At 42.1% G+C, this 12,829-nt stretch overlaps 1 protein-coding gene across 1 annotated transcript; it reads left to right on the forward strand.

Moving 5' to 3' along the window:
* The first annotated feature begins 8,177 nt into the window (after positions 1 to 8,177).
* Positions 8,178 to 11,428, forward strand: LOC110532673 (NK1 transcription factor-related protein 2-like). The gene is made up of 2 exons (XM_036976165.1): positions 8,178 to 8,554; positions 9,859 to 11,428. The coding sequence occupies exons 1-2, from the start codon at positions 8,335 to 8,337 to the stop codon at positions 10,476 to 10,478; spliced, it is 840 nt and encodes a 279-aa protein (XP_036832060.1). The 5' UTR covers positions 8,178 to 8,334; the 3' UTR covers positions 10,479 to 11,428.
* Positions 11,429 to 12,829: the final 1,401 nt, after the last annotated feature.

A 12,829-nucleotide genomic window follows, 5' to 3' on the forward strand; every position in this document is an offset into this window, starting at 1 on the left:
TGACCTTAATTGCCTACCGTCTGTAAGCTGTTAGTGTCTTAACGACCGTCCCACAGGTGCATGTTCATTCATTGTTTATGGTTCATTGAACAAGCATGAGAAACAGTGTTTAAACCATTTACAATGAATATCTGTGAAGTTATTTGGATCTTTAGGAATTATCTTTGAAAGACACGGTCCTGAAAAAGGGATGTTTCTTTTTTTGCTGAGTTTATGTAGCTGATTTAGGATGTCATCACCAATTAGAACAGTGGTATGGGGTGAATTGTTGTTAGTTAGGCTAGGCTACGAAGGAAGGTATAGCTCTGACTATTGGCTGAATAATGCACTGAGTGTACTAAACATTAAGAACACCTGCTCTTTCCATGACACAGACTGACCAGGTGAGTCCAGGTGAAAATTATGATCCCTTATTGATGTTACTTGTTAAATCCACTTCAATCAGTGTAGATGAAGGGGAGGAGACAGGTTAAATAATGATTTTTAAGCCTTGAGACAATTGAGATATGGATTGTGTATGTGTGCCATTCAGAGGGTGAATGGGCAAGACAAAATATTTAAGTGCTTTTGGACGGGGTATGGTAGTAGGTGCCAGGCGCACCGGTTTGAGTGTGTCAAGAACTGCAACGCTGCTGGGTTTTTCAAGCTCAATAGTTTCCTGTGTGTATCAAGAATGGCCCACCACCCAAAGGACATCCAGCCAACTTAACACAACTGTGGGAAGGATTGGAGTCAACATGGGCCAACATCCCTGTGGAAAGCTTTCAAAGCATTGTAGAGTCCATGCCCCCTTAGGAAGGTGTTCTTAATGTTTTGTACGCTGAGTGTATACTTTCACATCCAACAAGACGTCAGACCACTGGATGAGGAATTGATTTGTATCACTGTCTCACCTAATCACCATTATGCACCCAAATGGATTACAAAATTGGCAGTTACTGAGTTTGGTTTGGACTACCTCACTTGTGCAGACACAGAGTTCAAAGGTCATGAGCGTTGATCTTGAGAAAACACAGAAGTCAGGGCCACAGATTTCATTAGCACTTTGACCTAACTCAAATGACAGATGACACATGTATGAGAACATCTCTGATTAGTTTTCTGTGGGCTGCTCAATGTACTCAACAATATGACCAAACAATCAATCAGGTAACTCCTCATGCCTGAATTCTGATCAAATCTCTGATTCAAGGTTGGGAATACAAGGGTCTGGATAGTCCATGATAAAGGCACAAGGAGGGAATGTCAGAATTGTATCCTTCATGCGAAATGATCGACCAAACTGAGAGACTGACTGGACAGATGTCACAATGAGAAGAACCGACACAAAATAGACCTCTTTTATAATTCACATTTGATTGTCATCCACACACATTGAATCATTTCCAATGATAACATACAAACATTCTGTGTCATTATTGAATTCCAGATGCAGTTTAGGCCCACCATAGCGAGCTAACGACGTAGTACTTGGCAAGGACATAGAAACAAAGAAGGGACAACAGTCAATGGAGAAATATGAAGGGACAAACACAATCTGTTTCTACACTAGATAGATATAAATGAAACCGCACCCCCCTACTTCACATCACGCCTGTTCTGCCTCATCCACCGCCGCTCCCCTTCCACAGCTCAATGATGACAAATCCCGTCCCTACAATTTATATATCCTAATTGTAATTAGTAAGAATTATCAATTATGGTTAGTGCCTAATTGCCCTTCATAAAGACAGTTTCCCAGGTTTAAACTGGTCCATTTAAATAATGTAACTAATAGCTCTTGCCTTTACGTGGCGGATACATCTTCATTGTTTGGTGCGCTGCAGCCTGATAGTCGCTCGTAATTTAAACAGGGAAATCAAGTGAAGGAGTGCAGGTGGCGTCGGGGGAGTCATTATTGTTAATGAATTATGATGTGACCTTCTCAGAACAATGGCTGATCAATGCTAGCATTGACTGACAGTAGAGCCACCACAGCTGACAGCTATTACACACAGACCTCCCCCTCTGGAAGGATGGCAGCAAGTTCTCTAGCTTGGAACTGTGTGTGTGTGTTTACAGGGCCACCTTGGCTACTGAACTGTTGTCAGTGTGTAACCTCCCAAGCCAGAGAAGACCCAATATGTGCTATCTTCTAGCCAAGCGTTGACTTGAAATACTGCTTCATTTTAGTTCAGAGGGTAAAGTATACAATGTAGACTAGAGCCTTCACAGGTCAATGTGCTGTGATCTTAATTAAAAGATTATGGAAGAGAGAAATGGCATGTGATGTACAATGGAAATTAAAAAGCCTATGGCTATCCACATGGATGTATTGGAGCAGTGCCTTGCAATTGATTTCTGGGTGATGCACATTGCATACCTGCAGTGGTTTGAGGCTGCAAATGCCTGAGGAAAAGCATTTAATATGTGTGTGTTTTCAGTGGGACAGAAGCCAGTTCAAATCAGGGCCTTCCTCTCACATTGTCACTGCTGCTCAGGGGTAAATTACAGTGCTTCCCATCTGTACGCACTAGCATATGGGGCCTGGCCCACAATTAGTGTTTTTGACCCCTACACTCTTAGAAAAAAAGGGTTCCAAAAGGGTTCTTTGACTGTCCCTATAGCAGAACCCTTTTTGGATCCAGGTAGAACCCTTTTGAGTTCCATGTAGAACCCTTTCCACAGAAAAGGGTTCTACATGGAACCAAAAAGGGTTCTTCAAATACTTATCCTATGCAGACAGCTGAAGAACCCTTTCAGGTTCTAGATAGCACTTTTTTTCCCATGAGTGTACTTTATCTAGTCTAGTCTGTGGGGGTCTCTGGTCCATTGCACTGTAGGCTATGAGGTTTGCCTATCTACTGAAGATTGTTCTATGAGTATTTATTACAATTTTTGTCCCCTTATGGCATATACACCGAGTGTACAAAAAATTAGGAACACCGTCCTAAAATTGAGTTGCATCCCCTTTTTCCTTCAGAGCAGGCTCAATTCTTTGGGGCATGGACTCTACAAGGTGTCGAAAGCGTTCCACTGGGATGCCATGTTGCCATGATGCCATTACGGCCATGTTGACTCCAATGCTTCCCACAGTTGAGTCAAGTTGGCTGGATGTCCTTTGGGTGGTGGACCATTGTTGATACACACGGGAAACTGTCGAGTGTGAAAAATCCACCACTGTTGCAGTTCTTGACAGACTCAATCCGGTGTGCCTGGCACCTACCACCATACCCCGTTCAAAGGCACTCTTGCCCATTCACCCTCTGAATGGCACACATACACAATCCATGTCTCAATTGTCTCAAGGCTTAAAAATATGTTTTTACCTGTCTCCCCTTCATCTTCACTGATTGAAGTGGATTTAACAAGTGACATCAATAAGGGATCATAGCTTTCACCTGGATTCACCTGGTCAGTCTGTGTCATGGAAAGACCGGTGCTTAATGTTTTGTACACCCAGTGTATGTTGTTATTGGTGAACAGGATGTGTTGAACTGACCTTTACCTTGCCATGACAGGGGCGCTCCATGACTGACAGTGTCCCTCAGGGTAATTTACCCCTCCCTCCCACCCCCGTTCACCCACTCTCGTCGCCCTCTGTCCCCAACGACGATGGAGTCAACCCCTTTACAAATCACCCCCAACTTTACACATCTGCTGCCTGTCAGCATCTGCCAGAGGCACTCACCCGTCCCGGCCGTAATGAAAAACTCTCATTACGGCCCCCAACAGGTACAGAGGCCGTTAGGACAATTACTGGGCAATGCCACTGACCTTGTAATCGCAGTCAAACTAAAGCAGAGGTCTCCAACTCCAGGTCTGGTGGTGCCCATAGGTGTGGTGTGGTTACTAGGCATAACTGAGCCTGTGTTAGTGGAGAGGGTTGTATTCTATCCATCAACGGTTTCACTTTAGCCAACACAGACACAGCGTGTGGGGAGGTGATATCTGTATGGCGCAAGGCTTGGCTCGGTTTGGTTCGCTGGGGATGGGATTTTGCATTGAACTCACATCAGAAAAGGTGCCCATGTTAAACTGGCTGGGTTGCAGTATTGGGGGAATAAGAGATCATTGAACTTTGGTTGAATTTACAAAGCAAGTGTTTATGTCATTGTATGCATCTGTATCATTTCAACTTTCCTAAAAACCATTTAAATCATACATAATCATTCCCTTCTTGTGTATGTGTCTTCTTGGCTGTACTGTGCAACATGACTAAACATTCCTGAGAGTCTGGAAGTGAAGCCATGGAGTCGACCCTAAGTGCTTTAGTGTTGAGGAAGCACAGTGGAGGTAACAAGTAGCTCTGACGGTACCTAACACTCACTGATCCTCTTTGTGTGCCACACTTTACAGTGGGACAGGGGAGACAGGAGGACAAAAGAGACACAGTAGCCTGTCAATGGAAACCACCCTCACAATGTGACTCCTGCCATTAGACAAATTATCCGACATTTAGCAGACTGGGGCAGCCTCCCTGGTGAGGTAATGACTTTATTGGCCCTGGTGGGGGATCCTGGATGGAAGTGTGCCCCCTGGCACCCCAGGAGCTCTTGCTGGGTCTGCGGTCCCCCTCTGATCTCTGGCTCTGCCCACTGTCACCGCATACAAGGCCAGCTGCTGTCACAGTCCTCTGATGTCTACCTGGTCCCTCTTTGTCCCCGGGGCCGTGCTTTGTGTACTGGCCTCATGCAAACAGATGTCCGGCCACAGGAAGTTGTAAACCTCCAGCGTGCAGTGCTCTATTCATATGGAGCCCCCACAGTAACTGTAGCTGTGCCATCGCCATACACATGCTAATGTAGAAAAACAGGATCCTCAGGAGGGGAGTGCTTTAACAAATGTTTTACTATGTAACTACTATGGATCATGCCAGTCCACCAGACTACGACTGGCAGGAACAAAGCAGCCATGTAGAGTAGTAATCGCCCATAGTCATAAAAAAAACACAGGACCAGGGAGGAAATGGTAGATGGGGAATAATTTGGGAGCCCATTTAACAGTGTGTAAATGTGTTTTTGGTCTACTTCCTCACTAACATAGACAGGAACCACAGCTAAATAGGGCTTCTGTTTGCCTCCTTCACCCATAAGAGTGCACAGGTAGGACCTCACATAAGTTTCTGTGGTAGAGACTGTCACTTGCCATTCCCACCCGGAAGCAGGAGCTTTGGAATTCTTATTTAAAATGATCCCATGCACTCACTCTTTAACAGAGACATTACTGCCCCTTGAGCCAGGGTTAACAATAACTTTTTCCTAGTTTGGGTTAACTTCATCGTAGTTTGTTTTGTGGGCTGAGAAAGGAAAAGCTTATACAAAATGTATACTTCACAAAATATGTCAAGTTTACAGTATATTAAACTAACAATAATCTGAGAAAAACAAATACAGCAGTCCAATCAATGGTCAATCAATACTATGACACAAGATACAATGTTCACTTCTAGTAAGTTATTGTAAAGACTGTCATAAGTAAAACTACCTCAGAAAAATCAAGTCTAGTAGATCTTCAGCATCCAAAATAATAATAATGTTTAATCATTCTACTCATGCACATGCGCATTACAGAGTGGTGGGGGAAATGTAGCGACTGCAGCCTATCAGAAGAGTTGGGGCGTGGCTTATTGGGGGCGTGGCTTTAAGTTTGTCATTTTTGGCCACCCTTGAGAATGAATGTCATTCCAGTTCATTTGTATTATAGTTGCTGACTGCCAGCACTGAATACTAAACGACAGTTGTGTAAGTGCATGTGATACTAAAGAGCCTGGTTCAATGTTGAGATAGTCAGTTGGTTACAATATTGTAGCCAGTAAATGTGAAAATCCTATTTAAAAGAAGTGTATGGAGTCATTGTTTAATCTCATGGAACAAACTTAATATCTGGATTTACAGGAATTTGATCTACTTGCTTGTTACCCAGTTAAAGATATCTGGATACTGTAGGTACCTCCTAAGTAAAATATCTAATTGGAAAAATATCAGATCTTAGTTTGTATTTATGTTATTTATTAAGTTTAACCAAAGGGGAAAGGTAAGTGGCATGTTGAAAGAAATAGTTTGCAACTTGAAATATAGTTTTGTTAATGATCAAATAAAGCAGTTTGCATTGAATCATATATTTGCTTTCAACAAATGTCATTTTTTTCAATTGAAAAAAAAACGTATTTACTTGTAACCAGTTGAAGTAATTTTCTTAGGTTGATCGGGAAGAGTCCTTTTTACAGTGTAGTTAGAACATGCCAACAACGATAAAGTGATTAGGCTTAAACAAAGGTTAGAGACACCTTTTTCACTTTCCGTTCAGTCTCTTAGCAACGTTCAGCATCAACAAAGTCGAAGTCAGGCAAGCTTGCTTGAACAGGAAGCTATGCACAAAGACTGAGCTGGCCTCCACGCTCTTGTCCTCTTCTTCAGCCTCAGCAGTCTTACAAAGACTCAGCTCGCCTCCACGCTCTTGTCCTCTTCTTCAGCCTCAGCAGTCTTACAAAGACTCAGCTCGCCTCCACGCTCTTGTCCTCTTCTTCAGCCTCAGCAGTCTTACAAAGACTCAGCGCGCCTCCACGCTCTTGTCCTCTTCTTCAGCCTCAGCAGTCTTACAAAGACTCAGCTCGCCTCCACGCTCGTCCTCTTCTTCAGCCTCAGCAGTCTTACAAAGACTCAGCTCGCCTCCACGCTCCTGTCCTCTTCTTCAGCCTCAGCAGTCTTACAAAGACTCAGCTCGCCTCCACGCTCTTGTCCTCTTCTTCAGCCTCAGCAGTCTTACAAAGACTCAGCTCGCCTCCACGCTCTTGTCCTCTTCTTCAGCCTCAGCAGTCTTACAAAGATGCTTTAGCACAAGATGACGATGGCACCAGAACAGCTTCTCTCTTCCTCTGCCCATCTTCTGTCCATCTTCAACTGTTGCACCAACATGGTTAGGAGATCACTTTCACCAGCAGTCAGGCCTCCACATATTGCTTCTCCACACATCTTCCAGTCTGCTTTATCTCCATTCTCCTCTCATTCTCTCGGTCAATAGGTAACTTTAGCCTCCATCTGCCCAGAGTAGTGCTGTAGTTTTACAGGATATTGACAATTGTTCCTACTTTACATAATATACATACACTTGCATGGTGCACATAGTCTAAAACGCATGCAAGGCGAGCACACCCACCCACACACACATACACAGTATTTTACCATTGTTTACTAAAAATGCATTTCAATATCATTAAATAAAATGATCTAAAAGGGTCATTCAAGCAATAATACTTCTAATAGTTTACACATTTTAGTTATGGTTTGGCCTTCTAACCTAAAAACGACGCTCTGTGATGATGGTCAGTTTAATCAGTGTCTGATATCCGCTGTGAATATTGACCCAGTGCTGGTTTCACCATTAGGCTTCAATGTTTAAAACAATCCTATGCCACTGTGCATTCAATTCTAATCCCAAATATTTAGGTGCCAATCGATTTATTATGAACATGAATATATCACAAAACGGAAGAAAATAATCAGACAACATACTATATATGCGTTTGCTCATTGTGGGGCAGACTTGCCTGTAATCATGTGGATCATAGTTAACTTGTGTAATAAATGATCCACTTTAAGATATAATTAGACTACAGGACTGTTGGGTTATCCACATGTATTAGTATTGGAAATCTATCCCAAACAAACCAAACTAAATACTATATATACCAAACAAACGCAATAGATACGCGACGGTGACTGAGGTTTCACTTTATTTTTGTTGTGTGCACTAACTTGGCTTTTTTGGTGTCCCTTTTGAAGACAGCAACAGTAACATTTGACTACATGTAAAACATGACAAAGCAACATTTTCAAACCTTGAAACATTCACACTTTTTAAAGATGATAATAATATTTTAAAAAATGAATCATGGAGGGGAAATAGAGGATTGTGTCACCAATTATTTTCATGGCAGGAGGTTTTTGCCAAACATTTTTATTTAGCAACCTGTCACCTATTCACTTTCGGTAAAGGGTCAAATTTAATTGGATTTAATGATATGGGTGATTATCGACGAAATGATTTAAGTCAATTACAGGAGGTCTTGTGAAAGGCTAATGTGGCTGTCACGTGGGAGCCAGAAACCGCGTCTCTTCGAATCGAGCGGAGAGGAGACGCTTTAAAGATCTCACTCCCCTCACTCATCGACCTTCATTTGGCCAGACTGACATAGAAATCTGAGGGCAGGTGCAGTTTATGGGACAGACAGTTGACTAGTTTAACCAACGTTTAAAGAAGTGCAGAAAGTATGCCAAGTGACTACCCAGGTGCGTAATAGCGCGCGTGAGTTCTCGCCTCTTATCACTGATCAATTTGGAGGGATTTAAAAGGATGTTGGATTCCAATGAGTCTAATGTGAAAATGACATCTAGTCATAGGATTTCCTTTTCTATAATTGATATAATGGACCCAAATAAATTTAATAGCAAGAAGATACTCGAACTTTTCCCAACGAAGGATACGTATCCTTCGCAGAACTTACGAGTGGCACGTTTTGAAGAGGATGCTGGCGCAGATGGAGAGCCGCCACTTGTGCGCACGAAAGCAGCAGGTAAAGATATTACTAAACTATAGACAACAATTTATTTTTGGTACAGGTATACTCGCTGTTTTTTGTTTTGTTTTAGGGGAAAATCGATAATCAACAGACGTATATAGCCCGTAAATAGCCCACGTAACTATTCGTTCAGTTCAGCATAAAATATTTGTTTAGCATTATTACACGAATAATGTCCATATAACTTACTTTCAACATAGGGATACAATACATGGTATACTATGTCCATAGTTAATACGACGTAGGCCTAATAGCCAATATGAGAAACATCTATAGCTTCTTGGTTCACTGACCAACTAAGAGTGTGGCTATTTTATATCAGATAAAATGTTGTCATCTCTATATGACCTTCCCTTAATTTTCAAGGCTACGTTTCCTTTTAAGAAACCCACAAAGGGTTGCTCCCGCTGCCCGTGTGTGTGATTGGCATTGGGACAGGCTGGCCAGATAATTGTTGAAATCGTCCCATTGAGGATGCCTCCGCTCGCTTTGATCGATATCCCATTACTGCATCCTGCATATCTCCCTCCAGCACCTTGCAGGTACAAACTTCAAACCACATCCCTTTCTGATCCTAAATATCGTTCGATTAAAACTTCCCTTTAAATAGATTAGATTTATCGATCCACTAACAAATATGAAACTCCATTAGCACGTCATAGGTAGATGGTGGAGCTGGTTTTGGCCTGGATTTCTTTCCGCAACATGACATTTGAGGCGATTTGTGATAAATACATTATTTAGGGATTAGAGGCTAAGCCACCCATAGTCCTCTTCTTAACCCTCGCTTCGTTCCACTCGCACAAGTCCTGATTTTAATCAAACACATTTTACAGTTATTCTATTAGGTAGGCCTATTTTAGACTATGTATTGGTTTTAGGGATTTCAGACAGAGTCTTAAATATACTTTTATTTTCAATTTCAAGGATAATCTTTTCTTTTTCTAAATCTTACTTTACGCAAGGATCTCAAATTAGTCTCGGTAGTCCCAGACCTAGAACATTGTTGTAGAAGCAACGCGTCTGCCAAGGGAGACTAATCTCAAATAGGCTACTGTAAACGTTTAGGTGGAAGTTATGGATCTAGAGAAGAGGGGCGGTTGGGTGGCGCTGTCCATTCAGCACCATTTAGGGCCTACAGTTTTGCGCATTAATGCGCTTCCTCAACAACATGCCGCCGACTTTTGACATCTTATTTCCCTATGTATGAGGTCAAAAATATTATCGAATTTGCAAAGAATTTGTTTAGCTTTTGGAATGCCCATTTACAGTGCTAATGTTCATGTTTGTGTTCACAGGTGAAGACACAGGGACTGACCACTCAAGTAGCGCAGATCTTAAGCAACAGGCAGCCGTCAACAACCCACTTTCAGTACACTCAACGACTGAGCCAGAGGAGCAAGAGGAGGGGGCCGGGGACAGCATCAGCAGCAGCGCCGGAACTTCAGCCACACATGACCCCTCGCCTCACAAACGGCGGCGCTCGGATCACGGTTGCGCCAAGCCGCGACGCGCCAGGACTGCCTTCACATACGAACAACTGGTGGCCCTGGAGAACAAATTCCGCTCTACGAAATACCTGTCAGTGTGTGACAGACTCAACCTGGCTCTGTCCCTTAGCCTCACCGAGACGCAGGTCAAGATCTGGTTCCAGAACAGAAGAACCAAGTGGAAGAAACAAAACCCGGGCGCTGACAACACGATGTCGCCTGGGGCGAACTCTTTGGTCAGCGTCAACCCATGTCCTGTGACTTGTGTCTCGAGTTCAGCCAGTTACCAAACTTTCCCGACCTTCAGCTCTGGGAATATGATCTTCCATACTGCCTCTGTTCCTTTGTCGTCCACAGGAGGGCTGTTACATCACTTCTTGCCCAATGGTTATCATTTCCAGCCGTCCTACTTTACCCCACATTTATGAGACCTGACCTACTTCGTCTATGGTGATTTGAGGATGGACACAACGAGATAGGATTATAACTAGGTATTGGACTCTCTCACAAAAGTGTAATTTTTAACACCGTCTGTTGAAGATGTCATGACAGACATTAGTCTGCACCCTCAAATGATAACCAGAAGAATAACTTCAGACTCTTCCCACTGGGCAAAAACTGGTTGAATCAATGTTGTTTCCATGTCATTTCAACCCCCCCCCAAATCAATGCGATGACGTTGAATTAACACGGAAAACTGATTAGATTTGCAAAAAGTCATCAACATAAGGGAATTTCGTCCTTTTTTCACTCAACCTTTTAACCTAAATCCAATGACCACATTTTTGGTTGATTTCAAGTTGAATTCACATTAGTTGGCAACTCAACAAAATGTAAATCAAAACTAGACGTTGAACTGACCTCTGTGCCCAGTGGGTTGTTCGATGATGGAGAGAAATGTCGGGGCAGAGCCTTTTCTGGCACATGGGTGGTGAACAAGACTATTTGTCTTTACTGTATCTGATGATGTATACCAACAGTCCATGTGGAGATCTCGCTGTACAGCTGCTTATCGTGGAGGGCCAAATAAATATGCAAACCCGCTGTATGCAGATATCTACATAATTAAGATTCTTCAGTGTATGTAGGAACTGTAGAGATTGTTGGCCTGCCATAATGAACTTAACCAATATCCCGTTTTCTCTATCCCTGTATTTGACTCTATCTGGAGCAAAATGTGACATGATACAAACCATCTCTTCTTACTGTATGTTTGGGTCTGTCACTCACAAGATTTCACAGTTCATATCTGTCCATTTTAAAATGAACACATGTAAATTAAAACATATATGTAAAACACATATAGAGTCCTAATATTTGATGAATTATGTTTTTTTTGTTGTTGCTAGTGTGAAGCAAGATGGAATTAATTGTTCAAAAACAGAGAATTTAGAATGTCCAAGAATGAACAACGACCATAGAGGGAATGCTGGTGAAGTAGATTAAATGTAGATCAGATGAATTTGTCTCAATACCCCTTCAGGCCAGTATAGCTCCATGTTATTGATGTCACACATTCACTTTTTACTCCACTAAAAATAATATTTTGTTTACAATGACTGACTCAATTGCTGAATTCGGGTAAATCATTAACATTGACTAGGGTCCATGTTTCTGGTGATAATACATTTGAGATGAGTGTTGGTGAAATGCTTTTTGGGTCACAACAGGTTGATTATGTTGTTTTAGAAAGGTCATCTCTGTTTAGTGCAGATAATTGTAGTTATGTTTTTTTAAATTTTTTTATCAACGATGCCTTTCTGAAAAATCTGTATATACTGCCATCTTCTGGACAAAAAAAGGTAAGACTTCAGGGGGCCTACTTCATGCATAAGCACTCACACTAAAATATATTTTTTACATGCTTCAACTACACACCATAACCACAGAGGGTCGCCATCTTCTCACGTTGTTTAATATACCCAATAATCAGTGAGCGCATGAGGACAAAACAGATTCAACACAGATTTAACTACATATCTTGGTTTCACAACACTGATACTGTTTACCTAGTTTGTATGCTAGTAATATTGCTTATCTAATAATGGTTTGTTGACTTTAAGTACACAGTACACAACTCAAATGTATTTTAAAGTAAACTTGTAGGCTCCTTTGTTTTTAGTAGCTAGAGAGTCAACATCCATTCACATGAATGTATAATCCTGACACAATATTACTGTAACCTCAACCAAAGTACTTCAGCTAATGCGGTGTACATAGCAATATAAGTAGTCAGTATGGACTACATGGTTGGTCACTGACCTCAACATGGTGTTCCTCTGAGTCAAAATGGAAATATAACACAAACACGGAGAAGCTGGAATGTCATTACTGTCCGCAACTATGAGAGGTCAGCAAAGCTTGTAAGACCTGTGTGTGTGTGTGTGTTTATAGAGACATGTTTAACAGTGCCAAGGAATGCTCACCCTGGCCTCAACTCAACTTGCTATTGCAAACTGTCGCTGATCATCCATCATGATCTTCAGGAGAAGAAGAATACCAAGGCCTTCCCTCTTTTACCACCCTGTTTTTACTTACTTCATACCTTCCATAGCTCTCCATGGCTCTCCATAGCTCTCCATATCTCTCCATAGCTCTCCATATCTCTCCATAGCGCTCCATATCTCTCCATAGCTCTCCATACCTCTCCATAGCTCTCCATATCTCTCCATCTCTCCATAGCTCTCCATATCTCTTCATATCTCTCCATATCTCTACATAGCTCTCCATATCTCTCCACATCTCTCCATATCTCTCCATAGCTCTCCATATCTCTCCA

This window comes from Oncorhynchus mykiss, chromosome 1, assembly GCF_013265735.2.
Source record: "Oncorhynchus mykiss isolate Arlee chromosome 1, USDA_OmykA_1.1, whole genome shotgun sequence".
NCBI classification, from domain to species: Eukaryota; Metazoa; Chordata; class Actinopteri; order Salmoniformes; family Salmonidae; genus Oncorhynchus; species Oncorhynchus mykiss.